This window comes from Centruroides vittatus, unplaced genomic scaffold (assembly GCF_030686945.1).
Source record: "Centruroides vittatus isolate TY-2023 unplaced genomic scaffold, ASM3068694v2 contig_301, whole genome shotgun sequence".
In the NCBI taxonomy this organism is placed as follows: Eukaryota; Metazoa; Arthropoda; class Arachnida; order Scorpiones; family Buthidae; genus Centruroides; species Centruroides vittatus.
In genome coordinates this window covers 3,271,468-3,292,667 of record NW_027121927.1, presented here as the reverse complement: position 1 = coordinate 3,292,667, position 21,200 = coordinate 3,271,468, and the positions used below count along the sequence as shown (strand labels likewise).

At 32.2% G+C, this 21,200-nt stretch overlaps 1 protein-coding gene across 3 annotated transcripts in view; it reads right to left on the bottom strand.

Moving 5' to 3' along the window:
• The window catches only part of LOC136972761 (protein O-mannosyl-transferase Tmtc3-like), a 78,698-nt gene that overhangs the window by 12,167 nt on the left and 45,331 nt on the right, over window positions 1–21,200 (bottom strand). For all 3 annotated transcript variants that reach the window (XM_067267389.1, XM_067267390.1, XM_067267391.1), the window contains exons 13-17: window positions 18,908–19,042; window positions 15,703–15,785; window positions 10,963–11,035; window positions 10,008–10,094; window positions 8,819–8,892 (exon numbers count right to left, since the gene is read on the bottom strand). In XM_067267389.1, the coding sequence (XP_067123490.1) occupies window positions 8,819–8,892; window positions 10,008–10,094; window positions 10,963–11,035; window positions 15,703–15,785; window positions 18,908–19,042 (452 nt within the window). The remainder of the gene's footprint in view (window positions 1–8,818; window positions 8,893–10,007; window positions 10,095–10,962; window positions 11,036–15,702; window positions 15,786–18,907; window positions 19,043–21,200) is intronic.

Below are 21,200 nucleotides of genomic sequence, written 5' to 3'. Positions count from 1 at the left end.
TGTTGATATTGACTTTAGCTTAGAGGAATAACACCTCGTAATCTCAAAAAAAATGGAAGATAGTGCACCAGTCACCCGAGCCGAATATAACCAGTTGCAACAACAATTGTCAGTACTGTTGCAACAAGTGTCATCCTTGTCAAACGCCGTGACTCATCTAACTTCATGTGTCACGTCTGGAATTGTAGAGCCAACAACACCGAACGTTACAAGTGCTGTACGGCCCGAAACTTCTACTCCGAGACAGGAAGTGCCTACATCTAATGCATCGATGGTCTGGCTTCAGACTGCACCGCCGCCGCCAGCCATCCAATTTAACGGTAGGTCAGCATTAACTGCTAATGATTTCTTGCAGGACCTCGAACAGCATTTCCTGGTAAACCAAATACCGAACACTAGATGGGTTGATACTGCCGCTAGTTGTCTTCGCGGTAGCCCAGCAATGTGGTGGAAGAATGAAGGACGCCACCGAATCGGCAACAGTTGGCCGTTGTTTAAGCGATCTTTTCTGGATCTTTACGCTCCTTTAGCTGACGAAGTAGCTGTCGCTAAAGAACTATTTAGCCGACAATACACAGGAACCAATGGAGTCGAGCAGTTTATATGGACCACAGTTCAGCTATACCGCACGTGGAGACCTTTAGCTCGGGATGAGGAAATTATACAATGTGTAGTTGCCCAGATGCCTCTTCCGTTACGTGAGTATCTGGAAAATCGCCGTTCTTATTCATTAAACGAGTTAGTACGTACTGCGAAAGAGTACGAATTTAGACGAAACGACCAAGGTTCTCCTGACAGTGCAAAGCAGATTAAGGACTGTCGAAAAGTAAGTAAGCAGCTAGAGCCGAAAACTTTTGCACCGGCAAAGTCACCCATGACCTGTTATTCATGTGGTGAGGTGGGACATTTTTCGAGGAATTGTCCAAAAGGGAAAGGACAAAATGATCAAACAAATGTCAAGACGCCCAATAGTCCCGAAAGAAAAGTAACCTGGAAAAGGAAGGGTAATGGAAAAAGAAAACCTTTAAACTAAACCGGAGACAGCGAGGGGAGGATCCTGTCTCCGATATGGATCCAAATACCTCCACCGTAGGACTAATCGTGAGTGAAGCCTCCAAGTTGCCTGAGGTAAATATTTTTATTAATGGAGTACTAACCTCAGCCCGGATTGATACGGGTTCTGACTTTACTTTAATCAATGAATTAGTGTGGAGGAGAATTTCTTTGCAGAATAGAAATATTCGGTTACAAGCAGGACCGAATTTTAAGTTAGCCATTGAAGGAGGAAAAGGAACCTCCATTGGAAAATTCCTGGCAAAAATCCAGATTGGAAGTGTTACCCTTCGACAGACGTGCGTAGTAGTAAAAGGACTTATAATGCCATGCTTACTAGGGCGTGATTTCGCCAAGAATCATAGAATAACAATGGACTTTAAAAATTTGACAATTTCTTTGGACGTAAGTCATCCCAAAGAGAGAATTTCACCTAAGTGGGACGAACTCCAAACCACTTTAAGTGGTGAAAGGTTAGTAACTTTGAAAAATGTATTATTGCAATACTCGCAACTGTTTACAGATAAGCCGGGACTAACTAATATGATAGAACATGAAATCGTCACTGACAAAGCGACACCAGTATGTGGACGTCCGTATAAATACTCTGACGTAAAGTTAAAGGAAATGAACCGCCAGATAGCGGAAATGTTAAGAGATGGTATCATCCAACCATCAAATTCTCCGTGGGCATCCCCGGTCGTCATGGTCAAGAAAAAAACGGGCGATTGGAGATTATGTATTGACTATAGAAAGCTAAATCAGGTAACAGTGACTGATAAATATCCTTTACCGATTATTTCAGAATTACTGACTTCGCTTAAAGAAGCGAACTTTATAACTACCTTGGACTTATCGTCTGGTTACTGGCAAGTGCCATTAAAGGAACAAGACAGACCGAAGACAAGCTTTATTACGAATAGTGGCTTGTATGAATTCCTGGTCATGCCGTTTGGACTCAAAAACGCCCCGGCAACATTCCAAAGACTAATGGACAAAGTCCTAAAGGAAGAAAAAGGGAAGTATTGCCAAGTTTACTTAGACGATATTATTATATACTCATCTACTTTTACAGAACACATCGAACATTTGACCAATGTACTCAAACGATTGGCAGCTGCAGGACTAACCATTAAGTTGGCTAAGAGTAACTTTTGCCGCCCAGACGTTCAGTACCTGGGATTTAAAGTCAGCAATAAAGGCATTGCGACGGAAGATGAAAAAGTAAGGGCCGTTCGAGAGTTTCCGACGCCCAGAAATACGAAGGATCTTAGCACCTTTTTAGGAATGTGCAGCTGGTACTGTAGATTCATACCTAATTACGCAACTATTGCCGAACCATTGTATCAATTACGGCGGAAAAGGAAACGATGGGAGTGGACGGAAGAATGCCGGCAAGCTTTTGAAAAGCTAAAAAGTAAGTTGATAACTGCACCTATTTTGCAGCTTCCTAGGCCAGGTGTGCCCTATACGTTATATACAGACGCTAGCACGGTAGGACTGGGAGCAGTGCTTTGCCAGGAGAAAGTCATTGCATACGCTAGCCGTACTTTAAACGCAGCCGAAAGGAACTATACGGCCACGGAGCTTGAATGTCTAGCCATTGTATGGGCTACAGAGAAGTTCAAAATCTACCTAGACGGAACCAAATTCACCGTCGTAACGGACCATTCTGCATTACGATGGCTTAATAGTTCTACATCCCTCTCAGGTAGGTTAATGAGATGGGCATTAAGATTGCAGGAATTTAGTTTCCAAATCCAACATAGAAGTGGAAAGGACAATCAATTGCCAGACGCTTTATCTAGACGTCCATTAGAAGATCCACAACTAAGTAACGACTCGGACATAACCGCAAAATTGTTAGCGGTAACAACATTTGAACGAGAGAAAGACCTTATAGACGCTCAACGAACTGATTCACAGTGGAGCGGACTATACGATTACTTAGCGACTGGGAACTTACCAAATGACCCAGCCATGTCAGCAGAAATAGTAGGTAAGTCATCCCATTACCGGCTAGTAAATGATGTTTTATATTATAGCCGGAAAACAGATGACACTGGAGGTTACAGACCAGTAATTCCGTACAACTTACGAGAGGATGTATTACAAGAACTACACAATCATCCCACTGCTGGCCACTTAGGTGTACGAAAGACTACGAAAAAAATACAACAACGTTGCTATTGGCCTGGAATGAGAAAGGACATAAAAGAATATGTACTAGGATGCCATACATGCCAGATAACGAAGTTCGACCAGAAGAAAACGGCCGGACTAATGCAAGTCCCCGAGATAACGGAACCAGGGGAAAAGGTAGGCGTAGACATTATGGGACCCTATCCCAAGTCCAACAAAGGTAATCAGTATCTTCTTGTTATGGTGGATTATTTCAGTAAGTGGGTGGAGATTTTTCCCCTGCGGAAGATTACCGCGGAAAATGTGGTAAATTGTATGTATAAAGAATACTTTTGCAGGTATGGCATGCCAAAAATCTTAGTATCCGATAACGGACCCCAATTCATATCTCACCTCCTAGCGGAAGTTTGTAACCGCACCGGAATTAAGCACATCCTGACGACGCCATATCACCCTCAGTCGAATTTTACGGAAAGAACAAACCGCACCTTGGGTAGGATGATTGCGGCATACATCGAAAGGAACCACAAAGAATGGGACACACATATATCGGAATTTGCGCTGGCCTTACGAACTTCAGAACAGGATTCGACGAAATATACGCCAGCTAAACTACATCTCGGGAGAGAGATTGCACTCCCGTGGGACCGTCTAACGGCTTATCCAAGTCGCCCTACGACTATTAGAGAAAAATGGGCAGAATTACAACAGATAAGAAAACAAGCCCGAGACAACGTGCGAACTGCACAACAGAAACAGAGAAGGGCTTACAATTCACGAAGACGGCCAGATACATTCAAGGTGGGTTCATTAGTTGTCTTAAAAGCTCACCCTATTTCTTCTTCTAGCCGACACTTCAGCGCTAAATTGGCACCTAAGTGGTCAGGACCTTACGAGATCGCTAAGATTATCTCACCAGTAGTTTACGAGATAAAAGATCCCCACACTGGGGCCAGCCACGGAAGTCAACACATCGCTAATCTGAAGCGATACACCCTTTTTCCAAAGAGGAAAACTACTACACCCCTACTCGCAACCAATAGGGGCAACGTTAGAGGATCACACTCCGTTACGGGATCGTCGATGGATCACGGAACCCGAGCGCCGTCCATCGCCAGAGCTAGACCGTCTGGAGTCATCCAGCGACGATTACGACCGATGCAACGAGTGGATTACAGACAACTCGCCGGTCTCACCAGGAAGCCGAGAGCTCAAAGATAGAGAAGGAAACCAGAGGTATATATTTTTCTTTACAGATGGTCCTTGACCAAATTAATTGTAATCCAAGGGTCCCTAGAAGGGAAAGGATTTTGGCTACGGGGGGGAAGAAAAAAAAAAAAAAAACATTATTTTTTTGTTTTGTTTTTCTCACGATGACGGACTGGAGTAACCACACACTAAAACCATTAACAATGCTAAATTATAACCCGACAATCAGTCCGTAGCGTAAGAAAGATGATAATAATCGTTAGAACAAAATTTTGGGTTAACGTTTCACCCTGCTCACGCCAAATTAGAGCGTGAAAATGGCAACAAACCTTGGAACACGAAATGAGCACATGTCAACAGTTTCCCCTCTATTGTATCATTACGTTAGAATAAAGTTACTAAGCAACGAGTCACTCTCGCTTATGATAAATCATTGTAAGGGACGGATTCCTTTGTAACCTGGCAGCAATTGTAAATAAGGCGCACTACTTAAAAGAAAAAAAGAGTTGGAGGATTTTGGCAGTAAGTAAAAAGAGAAATAACTTTCTCTTTACTCTAAAGGGGAAGGGGTGTAAGGAACCAAGTCCGAGCGTTATTTTTATTTTACTTTTATTTTGCTTATTATTCTATTTTTGTTTGGGGCTTATGTTTTGTTAGGACGAAGGTTTCCTCACCATTCACCTTCAGTAATTAAAAAGAGAAGAATTAAAACCCAACTCACCGACGAAAGAAAAGCGCCATAGGACTCACGCACATTTTCGCGCCCCGAGCGGCAAAGAATAGGTCCGCACCGAGAAGAGGGGGGGGAGAACCCACAAGCACGAAATAAACTCGCTAAACCTTAAGTAATAAAACACGTCCCGGAAAGAATTGTAAAAACTAATAATGTAAAAGGTTAGTGAGTAAACTGTCGGAAAAAGGGCTGCCAGACGATGAAAAACGTTATTGTTAGCATTTAAGTATGTAAATGAGGGGAGTGACCGCATTAAGAATTGTGACGTCACCTCACACTATAAATCCCGAATCTCAAGTGAAGACGGTGAGGTGAATTCTGATAGCAACGAGCTTGGTGAGCTTCGCAGCAGTAATAGAGGTGTCCGATAGGATCTCGAGTAGTTCCATGGTGATTTTGAAGTGATTCGAAGTTTGGATCGACAGTCTGAGAAAGTCTTGAGAGTTTAAGGAAATAGGTTCCGAGTATATTGAGGTGACGATTAGGATTTCTAGTTTATAAGAATTATTGTTATAAGTTAAACTTTTGGTTTTGTCGGATTCCCAAGGGGAATAGAGTTAAGTTAGACATAGATTTGAATCGAGAATTGTCGGGTTGACTTTGTTGAATTTCTTTGAATAAATTATTGTTTGATTTTTACTTAATATTGTACATAGTTATTGCTAAACGATTAATTAAATCTTTGATTTTTTTCTATTGACAAATATTGTCTTTATTTAATTCGGTGCACGCTTAAAGTCCAGGCCTGGCACGCTAACGCGAATCCGAGTAAAGTACCCGGTAGGTTAACGGTTGTTTCCGACACGGTAGAGTCGATAATCGTTGTAAATTAAAATAGTACTTTACAACTTCTACAAAACTATTATTTTGTTAACTTTTTATTTTATGCCTAAGAGTCTCTACTAACAGAAAAATCATCAAAAATTCAAGAAATGGTTACTGAAAATTATAAATTGTAATTATAAATTTATATATTTCATATGATTGCATGATTTAGACTATAAAAAACATTTTAGACAGTTATAAAAAAATAATACAAGCAAAAGCAAAACGTTCACATTTTGGTTTCATTTTCAATAATCATAAGATTTGCAAGTAACACAGTTGAAATATGCAAAAAAGCTAACTTTCCTGGTTTGATGTATATGCTAGATAGCCTACTACAAGATGAATAGTGCATTGTCTCAATTTTACTCTATAATTTTTATTCATTTAATTTTTATTGATATTGACAAAAATGAACCAATAAGTAAATAATCTAAATGTCCAATGCATATCTTTCTTTCTATAAAACATATGCTTTGAGTACAATTTTCTGATCAGTATAATTTTAATGAAATTTGAAAAAAATTACTAAGAAAAGCAACCAGAAATTTTATTTACATTAATTAATTCCTGACTATTTGTAACTACAAATTCAATAATAATTTTCATAAATCAATTACATGTATAAATAGTAGTAAAAATTTCACATAATCATGTAAAAATTAGAACAACAGTAGAATTACGAAAGACTGTCGAAAACAGTTATAAAGGGTTTGTTAAATGTTTGTCTACGAGGACTAAGCTTATTAATAGGATGTAATGCACTGGTGTTTTGGTTGTTGCAAACAGAAGAAAAAACTTATTCAAAGAAACAAACAAACAATCTTTATTTCCATCTTGTATTATGCCTGTGTACACATTTTTTGTGTTTCGGACCTTCAAGTCCCTCCTCAGCAGGTTTACAAGAGCATGAGGCAAAAACAAAATTTATAAACTTTAAAATAGTATACAACAAAAATTACCCAACCATGTGCAAATTCAGCAGTAGCAGATCATTGTAATAAAGAGGGTTGTGAAATTGCTATAGATACAATAAAAATAAAGAAAAAAGAAGAAAACAATTTTAAAAGACAGTTATACGAACATATTTACATAAAACTTCAAACCAATAGAATAAACAATAATTTGGGCAGAGAAATCAACCAATTGTGGAACAGTATCCTTGATAACAGGAGCGATAGAACAGAAACTTTATAAAGGTGAATGCTAAGTTAAAAATCTTATTTATCATCTGTGGCTGCAAGTATAGCTCTGAGTAGAAAATCCTTTTTAAACGTTTTAGAACAATATAAATTTTACAAATATTTTTTATCCTTATACAGATATTGTAGTATCATGATAAGTTTTTTTTGGTGTATTTATGTACATATCAAAGTAATTAACAATGGAGAAATTATAAGTCATTTTAACATCTAAACATCATTTGTCGGGTCATCTTTGTAATGAAAATTTTGGTACATTATATTTTATAAATGTGTTTTAACTTTATATAGGTTTTGTAATATTGTGATAGGAATTCTTCTGTGTATTTATTTACATATCAAGGTAATAAACGATAAGGAAATTAAGTTTTGATAACTACCGTATTTACTTGCATATAAGACGATGTTTTTATTCATTTATTCAAATTCCTATGTCGTCCTATATGTGCAAGCAAAAGATTTTTTGCATTTTTGCAAATAATTTTTGTAAACCATGTATTCGCATTTTTTACCAGGTGCTTACCCCCTTGTATTTAAAAACAAAAGTCTTTTATCTGCATTGTTTGAATCGTTTTAGTATATTGTCAGGAGCAAAGATGAACAGCAATAGGAAAAGCACAGCTTTTGAATTGTATTCCAGATTGAAATTCCAAAATCACATGGGAGATTGATATAAGTTTTAATCTATTTCCATTTGAAAATAGATAATTATTTGGAAATCAGAATTCAGAGAAATTCGTAAGTGTAATTGATGGCAAGTGGATTTGACTGTTAAGAATTGGCAAAAAAAAAAGGTTCCTGATTGTCTAGCTTTACATGAACAAATTATGTTGTCGATTCTACAAAATTTTTCCTGCAAAAATTACTGGCATTTTGCCAGTAATTTTTGCAGGACAATGAGTGCATTTAAGTGCATTTGATATTTTACTTGTGATTAAATGAAATAAAATTAGAATTGTATTAATAAGTCTAATTTTTTTTCTTATTTTGATCTTTAAAGTCACACCTCGTCTTATATGCGAGGCTGTCTTTTATGTGAGTAAATACAGTATATATTGTGGTCAGGTAATTTTTGTTGTATACTATTTTAAATTTTATAAATTTTGTTTTAGCACCATGCTCTTGTAAACCTGCTGAGGAGGGACTTGAAGGTCTGAAACACACAGAATGTGTGTACAGGCATAATATAAGGTGAAAATAAAGATTGTTTTTTCCTCTGTTTGCAACAACCAAAACACCAGTGCATTACATCCTATTAATAAGCTTAGTCCTCATAGACAAACATTTAACAAATTGTAAAAAAAAAACTTAGAGGCATATGAATTAATAGTTATAAAGAGTTTTAAGAAATGTGTTACCAACAGCTTGAATATAACTTATTCAAGAAAGCTGAAGATCATGATGGCTATGAAAATTCTGATATAGATGAAAGAAATGAAGTATTGTTTCAATTAATTTCCAAGTTTTTTAAAATGGAAATTGCTAATTTTTTGTATGAAAATGAAATTAATAATAAAAGATTGGTTTATAGTTAAGTCCTAATTTTTTCAAAAAATAAAGATTCCAAAATTGGGAGTTGACTTATAATTTGAAGTCAACTCATTTTCAGGCCAATATTATAATTTGAAAAATTGAAAATTTTAATTTACTATACCTGTCATAAGCTATTTTTCTTAAATGAGGATTTCCACTCTCTTGAATCAGAATTGCGGAATTCATCAAGGCTTGCTTCAAAATAAATATCACAGTTAAAAATATTAATATCAAACTTTCATTCAAGAACCAAAAATACATAAATGTATACATATTTTATTTATTTAATAAATTAATATATATATATAATAGTTAAACCCCATCACCCATTCCACTATGTGACAATATAATTGTGTCATTTCAGTTTGTTTAATCCTTTTGTATTTGTATGTTTTTATTGTATTTTAGTTTATTTTTGCTTTATTATTTGTATTGTTTATATCTTGTCAAGAACTTTTATTCCAAAACACTCAATGGAACCATACATTCAAATTTTTGATTCTAATTTTTATGGTCTGAAGATGGAATGGAGAAGTCCTGAAAAAACACTTTACCAATAAAAAACTGACTTCTATAATTTTTGTTTTTCTCCTGATCTTAATTTGAGTCAGGACAATGGTAAGAATAAAATACCATATCTCATTGCAAAAAGAAATTCAAAGGCAATTGCTACTTTAAAATTTATTTATTCGATGCTTTTAAAATTTGGAAACCAAAGAAAGCACGATATATCCAAATCCACTATATAATGAGGAGCTACTGTATTATACATTGCAAGTCACTTAACAGTGAAAATGATAACTTTTTCATTAAATGTACTTCCTACATCAACTATAGATGAATCTAAGCCATCCAGTTCCAGAGAATAACATGTAAAACTGTAAAAGAGTGAAATTCCCTCTTCCCCTTTTCCAAGGAAAACTGGCTTAATGAGTTGGACTCATTTGTAGACCAGAAGCTAATACATTGTTAAAGCTAAAAAATGAATATTTAATAAGCAAATAATATAACTCAATTAGAAATAAAGTCAATGACTGCTTCAGCATCAACATGAGGTTATATGGGTTTAATCAAAATTAAAAAAATTAAAATATTGTCTTTCCAATAGTAATATATTCCCATTGATTCTTTGATTTTTGTAACTATGTAAAGAATTAACTAAATCTTTTTGAACAGATAATGTTTATTAAAATTAGAGAATTACATTTATAATGCTATTTTTTATTCTATAATTATAATAGAGCAAAATTTTTTAATAATAATTATACATATGATTTTAAAATAAAGGGGGAAAAAGTAAAGAAACTTACTTCATGTTCAGGATTAATTTCTAAAGCTTTATCAAAATATAATAATGCTTGTGATGCTTTTCCTAGTTCCAAGAAAACTACTCCCAACTATAAACATATAAATAAATATTTATTAATATAAACACATTTAAACATATTTTGAATTGAAAACAATTTTATGTATGTTGTTTTTTTCTTTAAGTGAATTCTTAGATTGAAAATATTGAATTTCAACATTAAATTATAAGAAATAACTTAGATTTGCAATCCCATGCTTTGCTAAAAGCTTTAATGTTTCACATTTCAATATACAATATAATTTGATTCTGTAATCATAAAGAAAAAACACCATTTTTTAAAACTGAGATCTTAATCATAATTCTTCTATCATCTAAAAAATATTTTAATGAAGAAAGACAAATAAGCTTTTGCTATCTATTTAAAATTCAAACTGTTATAGGTTGCTCAGTGTAAGTTAACATTACTGTCTCAAAATGACATAGATTAGCAAAACAATATATAAACAACAGACATCACTATTATCACATATTTGTTTATTTTACCAATTCATAGATTCTTATTGTACTCAAGTTTTCTTAAAAAATTTAATGTTTCTTCTTTGTCCTAGAAATGAAAATAGTGACAGTAATTTGAAAAATTTATCATCTCTAACTACATGAAAATGCTACACACATGAATTAAGTTAAAAGAACTTTAAAAGAAAAGCAATTAATTTAGTCAGCTGCACAAATACACTAAATACTGTCCCTATGTGGTTTTTTTAAACTTAACTGCCAAATCTTTTAATAAAATTGCAAATGTTTTAATTTAATAAAAAATAAAACTTCAATAATAATGATTTTTAATATCTGCATAATAATAGAAATTATAAATCATAATTTGATACATTTTTATTATAAGAAATTATTATTATTTAAGATGTATGAATGAAACATGTTATTTGTAACTTGCTTACATTATAATAGATATCTGGATTGGTATTATCAAACTGCAAAGCTCTTTCATAAACTTCCTGAGCTTCTTGAGTTCTATTAAAAAAAATAAAACACATCATTATTACAGTATATACTATCCCTAAATATTGAGTGTCTGAAGAAAAAAAATCTAAACTATATTCTAAAAACTCTCTATGAGAAAAAAGTTAATATTTTAACTATCACCAAAAGCTGTAAATTTAAATAATTTTCATTATGAATGTAAAAAACTCAATGCAGATTTCTTCTCAAGTCAAAGATCTAGAAAATAATCCCCAATTTAAAAAATGTATTTCATTTTAGATATTTTTCCTTGTTAAATTTACTTATGCAATAACCTTTACATAACAGAATAGTATACATCTCACATCATACATTACCAAAAACAATTAAAATTAATAAACAAACATCTCAAGCATCAAACTATTACAACAATATACAAATATTTAAAATTGGAATTTTTTACTTGCTAATAAATTTTTTTTTTTTTTTGCTACTTGACAGCAAGTAACATAATAATACAAAATGGTATGTCCAATGTCCAATATAATATCAATGTATTTAGTTTATAAATTCATTCATAAAACTAGTGTGTTATATATATATATATATATATAATAAATTGTTAACATTAATCTTATACTAACAAAAGAGGGTTTTCTCGTGTCATTTTACATTTTAATAAAATGTATATCATTTGATAGAGGAGAAAAAATAAGACAACCAGTTTTATTCTTTTATTTGTCAAGTCAACTGTTCATGACAAATATGGTTCTAAAATGTTCTAATGTACAGTAATTCATATAGAAATAATACTGATGGCACAGTTGTAAAGTACTTAATTTTAGTATCTTAGGAAACCGACTATAATTACGGTTGGTGAAACTTCCGTTAACCTAACGGGTACTTTACGCGGATTCGAGATTAGTTTGCCAGGCCTGGGCTTTTAAGCGTGCACCGAAAAATTAGTAATAATAATGATAAATATCAAGTCAAATCAAAAGTTCAAATATATTTAATTAGCAACTAGAACGTACTACGTACAAATATCAATAATTCCAAACAAAATTTATTAACGAAAATCAACAAGTCAACCCGACAATAAACTTAGCTTAACTTAATAGTAATTCCCCTTTGAAATTCGACAAATCAAATACTTAGCAACTATGAACAAAATCTCTTACTAATTAAACGTCTATCCGTCACCTCACTATACAAAGAAACTATTTCCTCAATCCTTTTGATATCATCAAATCGTCAATCGAACTCCTCTTTAGCACCTTGGATCGTCCAATTATCAATCTGGACTTCTATCAGAAAATACTTCGCTTTCGAATTAACCTCGCTCTCACAGTCGCCTCAATTTGGAAATCACCTCTCCTTCTTCGGTTAACGTACGGGTTTTATACTGTGAGGTGACGTCACACTTGAGCTGGGTTACTCCTCTTATTTACATACTTAGTTGCTAACATTAACTTTGTTCTGGCAGCTTTAAGTTTCCGACAAAGCTTATAAACTGTTTACAAAATATTTATCATAATTTTCTGGGATGTTTAAGACGGTTTATCAAGTATTTCTCTACTAGTGATTGTGGGGACTCCCCCCATTTTTTTTCTGCAGACTGTTACTTCCGCCGGGCAGCGCAAGTGCGCAAGATGTTTCCTATGGCGCTTATTTCTCCGTGAGTTGTTTTTTCTTCATTTTTCATTACTAACAAGAGAGTGGTGGGGAACCTTTGTCCTAAATAAACATATAATAATAATAATAATATAAAAAATAAGGTTCGGACTCAGTTCCTTACACAGTGGTAGAATTGTGGATAGACTGGGTATGTTGAGGAATTGATTCCTGTCACACTAGATACTGATTCTGCTTAAGGTTTTTACTTATTTATGGTTTAATGTAAATTAAATGTAAAATGCAAAGTTTAAGACAAATTAACTGTTTACAATGAGTACAAAAAATGAAGGCATTTCTATGACAGTCTTCTAATGAAGATTTTGTATCAGGAAATGTAAAATTTATGTTGATAATATTAGAAAAACACATATTCTCTTCTGACTCATATTCTAACTTCTGCCATGCATATATTAACATGTGTTTAAAAACATAAGCACATAATTGGTTATACATAAATGATAAGAGCTTTAAAACAAATTTTATGATTATTTTTAGCTTTTTCTTTCCATCAGGCAAATTTTCAGTGTATAATGCATTATTCTTTTGTCCAGTCCACAAATCTTGTAAGAAAATTATTTTTTCATCAATAATTTTGGAAAGGCAGATTTTTATCCAGTTAGCGACATTCCTATTTCTATGTGAATTACATTGGAACATTTCAGAACCTGATTTCTTGTGAATAGCTGACTTCACATATATAAAAAAAAATATATATATATATATATATATATGTCTTCTTATTTTTTCCCCTCTATCAAATGATATATACTTTATTAAAATGTAAAACTGATATGAAAGACCCTCCCTTGTAAGAAAGTTCCAATAAACAGCTAAAATACATTAGGTATTTTTATAAGGATTACTAAAAATAAAAATTGAAAAAATTTGACAATGGTGAATTACAATGCAAACTAAAACTGATGACAATGTATTCTTCAAATAATGTGCCAAAAGGTTAAGATTTACTTTATTTTAACATTTTTTTGTTTACATCAATAACATTAATGATATTTCTAATATTAAATATTGCTTGTGTGTATGCAATTTAGTTATAATGAACAAATAAATGTTTTAATTTGTTTGTATATTACTCTTTATTTTCAGTAAATAAAGTATAGGACTTTTGACAATTTTTTTAAAATCCATTTTCAGAGTTTATCATTCTCATTCTTAAACGTTAGAGCTACTAGACCTACTAGAAAGAATTCTTGAAATTCTACAACTCATTCCAATTTCAGGAATTCTATTTTTCATATAACTCAATTAAATTTCTTAACAACATTCAAAAGTGTTTTTAAATTTCACTGCAATACCTCCTCTCATTCTGGACACCCACTTCTATGCTAGCAACAAAATTTCACATCTTTGATGTGAATAACTTCCTTTTAGCAGCTTTTTTTCTAAAAGCTTTGCTTTTTCCACCATAAACGAAATTGTCACCTTGAATATCCCATATAACTTTTGCTTTAGTAATATCTGCAGAAACATCTTTTTCCAACATTGTTAAACTAAGGACTGTATTTCCCTTCTCTGTTGTATGTCTTCTTTATGTTCCTTTACCCCTGTACATACAATCCTCTTCTTATTGCTCCTACATAATATGCTCATGAAAGTTTCAGTTTGTCACTGTGAAGTTCAAAGATCAGAAAAACAAGTATACTTTTTTAGATGTGTTGATTGAAAAAATGCATATACGAAACATGTGTACTTGTTTACTGTCTAGAGTACTGTCTTGGATCACATGAATCTAATGGGATTTACATCCCGTCAGAATCATGTGATCCAAGACAGTATACTAGAGCTAGCTTTAAGACATTTGTGCATCATATGATTACTGTCACCACACAAGAAAAACATGTAAAAGGAAGAAATTAAGGTGATTAAGGATTTTGCATTTATTAATCTGTATTCTATATGCAAAGTTAATAAGATTTTTAAAGAAGTTTGGAAACCCAAATTGAGAATAAAATCCAGAGTGTAACAGGTGAATGAGTTTTGATCCACTTAATAAAATAGCAAATCTTTTGAAAATGACTAAAAATAGCAAAAGCTTAATTTTGAGGGTAGAGATGAATTTTATAAAAAATTGTAAATGCTAATAACATGTGAAATTGTCATTAAGTCCGACTCTAATCGAGATACGAGACATAACCTCCTCTACCTCCCTACCCTGTTGACCTTTAACTACCAAAATTTAATGCCCCCAAACATAAATCTCCCTGCAAAATTTCAGAAATTTTCAACAAAAAGCACAGGAGTTATTAGGCTAAGCTCAAAGAGGATGAATAAAATCATGACACACAGACAGACACACAAACAAACAAAGAAAACACTACAAAATTTTTTCACATTTTTCAACATTTCAAGGTCCAGAGTCCAAAAATGTAAAAATCTTGAGGGAATCATTTTTTGACCAATTGCAATACTTTCCCCTCTGTTATATATAACAGAGCCCAGGAAAGTGAAAAGGAGAGGCAGGAAGCATATTACATAGCAGCAACAGAAGGAGAATTGTGCAGATATAAAGGAACACAACAGAGAAAGGGAAATGCAGCCTGCAGTTTAACAGCGTACAAAAGATGATGATGCTGTAAATTTTAGTAAAGAAAAAAAAATCACATGGAATGTTCAGTGTAATATTTTGTAAATAAGAGAAAAAAACAGATAAAGGAAAGTTATTAGCATCAAAGATGTTGAAACTTTGTTGCCAGCATGAAATTGAAAGTGAATTGTCCTGAAGAAAATGTGACAGTGCCATGAAATTCAAAAACTCTCTTGAATATTTTTGAGAAATCAAACTTCTTACATGACAAATCATTAAAATTTAAGAGTTGTAGCATTCCAATAATTCTTTCCAGCAGGTCACAATGTTTAAAAATTAGAATGTTAAACTTTGAAGATAGATTTTAAAAAATTGTCTGAAAGCACCTAATTTTAAAGAAAGTGTGAAATTAAGGTGACTCCAGTCAAGTAGATAGGATCTAAATATTATTTTAATTTAAATATTTTTTGTAATACAAATTATATATGAAAGGGCTTACCTATTCAATTTTATAAGAATATCACCCCTATTAATGTAAGCTTGAATGTAATCAGCCCTCATACTTATTGCTTGCCTGTAAAGCTGAAAGTTAAATAATAATAATAATAAAAAAATGTCATATTAAAATAAACATAATAAAAATTTGTTTAAAATACATTTAATATTAACAGGAAATAAATCAATTTTAAATCAAATTTCAAAATTGAAATATTTAAAAATTTTCTTCTTACATCAATACAATTGTAAATACAAAGGGTACTTGTAAATATACAGTAAACCTTGATAATGGTACAGTCAACTGATTTAATATTCTTATAATTTTAGCTGTAGCAAGTAATCTCTAATGCAGATATACCAAAACTTCTTTCAAATTGTTTTATTTTTATCTTTCTGCAATTCAGAAAATATCTCATGATATGCATGCATATCATGAGATATTTTGAAAGTAATGAAGTGAATAAATGTTATTCATAAAGATATTTTTGAATTTCAAAAATATTCTAAAGCAGCAAAATATATTTTATAATTAAATATGCATTATCATAAAATATTTTTAATTTAAAAACTTTTATTTTATCATATATATATAATAACATATTGGCACAGATCAAAATCACTAGTTCAAATTATTTAGCAACACTATGTTTATAATAAACAGACTAAATATTATTTGAATTAATAGCAGAATACAAGATATAGAAACAAGTAACATTACATCAATCTGAGACTGATAATTTTCTAAGAAATTTAACTAATTCCATAATAAAAGGATAGTTAGTAAATGAATACAGTAGAGAGTCGTAATCCGAATCATCGGTTATCCGAACACTTTCCAGTCAGACTGTGTCGTGCTGAATTGAACGTTTTTGATACTAGATTTACTTCTAAAGTATAATTTTTATATTTTTATATTCTTCAATAAATTTTTTGTTTGTACAAAATATAGAAATAATTTTTAACGATACAATAGCCTCGATTATTATTATAAAAATTTTTGTTAGGCCTAAAATCGATGAAAATTCAACACAAACCGACACGCAACGGAGAAAAATTCAACACGAAGTGACACACAACAGAGGAAAATTTGAACATCGGACAGGTTAATATATTTTTTCGTACATAATCGGTTATCCGAACAAATCACTAATCCGAACAACCCCAGTGTAAGGAACCGAGTCCGAGCGTTATTTTTATTTTATTATTATTTTTGTTTTATTATATTTTGTTTGGGGCTTATGTTTAGTTAGGATGAAGGTTCCCCACCACTTTTATTAGTAACCAAAAAAGAAGATAATAAACCAACTCATGAACGAACAAGCACCGTAGGAAAAATCACGTATACTTGCGCTGCCCAGCGGAAATGAACAGTCCGCAGAAAAAAAATGGAGGGGGAATCCCCACACTCACTAAAAAAGAAATACTTACTAAACCATCATAAAACATCCCAGAAAACTGTGCTAAATGCTTTGTAAACGATTTATAAGATTTTGTCGGAGAATTGAAGCGGCCAGAAAGAAATTTGATGTTAGAAAATTATGTATGTAAATAAGGGGAGTAGCCTAGCTGAATTGTGACGTCACCTCACAGCATAAAACCAGCATGCTAACCGAAGACGATCGAGGTGATTCCTGGTTGAGGTGTACTACTGAGTGAAAAAATTCAAGGCGACGTCCAGATTGAGAATTAGGCTATCCAAGGTGTTTAAAGAGGAATTCGATTTGACGATAGCGAAAGGATTGAGGAACAGGTTCCTAGTATAGTGAGGTGATGGATAGACGTTTAGTCCATAAGAGATTTTGTTCATAGTTCTTAAGTATTTGATTTGTCGAATTTTCAAAGGGGAATTAAGATTAAGTTAAGCTAAGTAGCTGAGTTTTATTGTCGGGTTGACTTGTTGATTTTCGTTAATAAATTTTATTTTGGATTATAGACAATGGTACATAGTTAAATTCGATTTACTAATTAAATATATTTGAAACTTTTGCTTTGACTTGAAATTTGTCGTTATTCTTATTAATTTTTTCGGTGCACGCGTAAAAGCCCAAACCTGGCAAACTAATCTCGAATCCGCGTAAAGTACCCGTTAGATTAACAGAAGTTTTACCCGCCGCAGTTAGTGTCGGTTTCCTAAGATACTAAAAACAGTACTTTACACCAGTCCCCAATTGATTCGGATAAACGACTCTCTACTGTATATTGTAAAAATGGGTTTGAGTCATAATCCCAACAGACATAAACCCAAATGCCAAAGTCCCAAGTGTTGAAATTCTGAAAGATCAAAATCATGAAATGCCTAAAATCTCAATTCCTAATGAAAAATTTGTAGTCTGTATATGAGTGCATGCAGAATGGATTTCTGCATACCCAAAACAACATAAAAGCTTAACACAGAAGATGGAAAAATTTAGTAGAGAATGCTCACTTTAGTGTATATCAAATCATTGAAGAATTTCAAAAAATACATCGCCACATAGAAAAAATAGAAAATGAATATCAATGTATTCTTTGAAGAAAACCATGCCCTAAAAAGAAAAAAAGCAGAAAAAAAATCATAAAACAAGACTTCAAAATATAATTAATGATCGTGAAAGTTGGCTAGCTCTTATGGACTATCTCCATGCAATTGCCCATAATCTTTCCATATAATATGCTTTTTCGTATGTTGTTATTTTTATTTCCTTCCCCACTATTTAAAATTTTCAGCAATGATTTTTATAATTCATAATTCTATATATTTGATTTATCTACTATGTATTAATGTAATAATACTCAATATGTGTGTATTATGCACAGTGCATACATATTGACTATTACTGTTATTAAATATTTTACTGTATAAAAGAGGCTATGAAATGTTCTCTCACACATTTGTTCCTCAAATAAATTTCATTTCAAAATGTAAATAAATGTCTTTTAAAGATTTATTATTATTATTATTTTTCGCTGGATTATATTTTTTAGATTTTAATCTTTCAGGATTTCAACAATCAGGATTGTGTCTTTTGGGATTATGATTAGAACCATGTAAAAATATAAAATTATTATTAATAAATACATGGTAATAAATTTGATTTAATAATACTTATTAAATATTTTAATTGTAAAATTGGCATTTTTAACAATTTATTTAATTAGATAATTTTTCTTGTTGAAATTTAGTGTTTAACTTTTTATATAAAACTAAGTAAGTATAATTTATTTACCGCATCAGCTTCTTCAAGACGTGTTCCATTACGAGATATAAGATTAGCCAGATTAAGGAAGACATTCAGATGGCTAGGAGCTATACGTGCTTGATATGGTTCTCCTGGACGAGGCCGAGGAAGCAGATTTTTTGCCTTTAAAAAAAGTTTGCAAATATTTTTCTTAAAATTTTTCATATATATATATATATATGAAAAATTTTAAGAAAATATTTGCAAACTTTTGCAAATATTTGCAAATTATATATATATATATATATATAATTTGAATCTAATTTTTTTTTTTTTTTTTTTCAAAAACTTAAAGGAGTAATTATTAAATAAAGTAGATTCTATGTCATATATTATATATTTTTGAACTTTAAAAAATAAACTATAAATTTAATTAATATGAAGGCAGTTTAACAAACTGAATATGTGTTGTGATTCCTTTTCAGAAGATCAGTTCTGCTGTTCTAAGAGCATTATAATTAGCAAAACTTTTTCACCAGCACATTTAGGGCCTCACATCAGTTATATAAACTATGCAACTGTCTGTGGAATAAATTTGTCCTTGTCACTAATCTAAAAAGATAAGCTACACTTATTGCATGAGTTTCTTTGACTCATCAGATAGTTATCAAATATTTAGTCAAAAAATTCTTATTACCAAGAGCAACAAAGAAGCAAAAGAGTGGGACAAATTAGAGTATATACAATAATAGAATCCACAAAATCTCTTTATATATATCTACAGTACAGTACTTTGTACAGTCAAACCTGTCTACAATGGAACCCCAAGGGACCAAACAACTCTCCCATACTAGACAGGTTTCCACTGTATACAGGTTACCTATTATAGGTATCCCTTGATTAATGTGATTAATAAATTTTTCGATGTGTACTGCATATGTCAAAATCACATTAATCAAATACAGCGGTACCTCAGTACTCAACTGAACAATCGCCACCTGCTAGAACAAATTTTCGGTTAATAACAAATATTTTTATTTTAACTTCAATTTTTTCATTCATCTATAAAAAGATCTCTAAGATAAAAATAAGTTACCAATTCAAAATAAAATAAAAACCTTAAAGCTGCCTACCTTTGTCCAACAAAATTATACTCAATTCAATTTGTTTTTTCATAGGTGGGGGGTGGGAACTGCATGTGGAACACAATCATCAGCACGTTTTACAACCATTTCAAGTGGATGTAATGTTTCAACAATACGTGTCTTGACACACTAAGATTTGTTACAAATTCATGAGTTGTTATTTGTCAATCTTTAACAATTTCTTGTAGCTTGTGTTGTCTTGTATCAGCTAGTTGGGCATGAGCTTCTAGGCTATATCACTCCATTTACCATGGGGAATGTAGCCTAATATGACATATGTGTCATGTAATAGTAGTTGTGTGTTTATGATGGTTGTTATATGTGGACTAATGCCTTCTGGGAGGTCTTTTAAGGGTAATTGGCCCCTATTTGGGTGTTTCAGATGTGGAGAAAAACCCAGAAAACTCTATATGGCCAGCCCATCCGGGCAAGACACAAACCCACCACCAACTCCCAGTGTTCAGGGAACAGAACCACTTGGCCACTGACAATTTCTTCCCACAATTTCTCTTGAATAGCTTTTGGGGGCCCATCCTTTAGTTCAAAATTTCCTGATTGAAATTTCCAAAACCACGTTTGACACATTTGAAGTTCAGAAGTATCTTGCCCATACACAGTATAAGTATTTTTTACTGTTTGTATAGCATGATATCCTTTATAAACTTAAAAAGCATGCATAACATGCCTGATGTGCATTTTATCTGCAGATATTTCGACTTGATTTTATTCAAACAAAGTTTAAAATAAGTCTCAAAACAAAAAATACAATCTCACATCAGGAATAATGTGTTAAATTTCATAATTTATAATTACATCATATATTTATGTTAAGTAAAAACAGCTGTTAATAAAAATATGCAAAAACTTTCCATTCAAATTCCAATAAAAATTACTGTAATACAGTAGTCATAATTTGCTATTCTGTGTATTTTTGACTTTTTTTATGATTTATACATGCTAGGCTTTTAAACACCTTATTAAATTTGTGTTAAATTGGATAAAGATACCGATTTTTCAGTTATACGGCCTGATTTTTCTTTCTGTTTCTGTGCTGGATTATTGTTGAAAACAGGTTAATTTACATTACTTTTGGCAAAACATTCAAGGGACCAAAGAAAAGTTTTTGTTAATGACAGGTTTTTGCAATATACAGGTTTCGTTATAGACAGGTTGGACTGTATAAGTACTTTAAAATC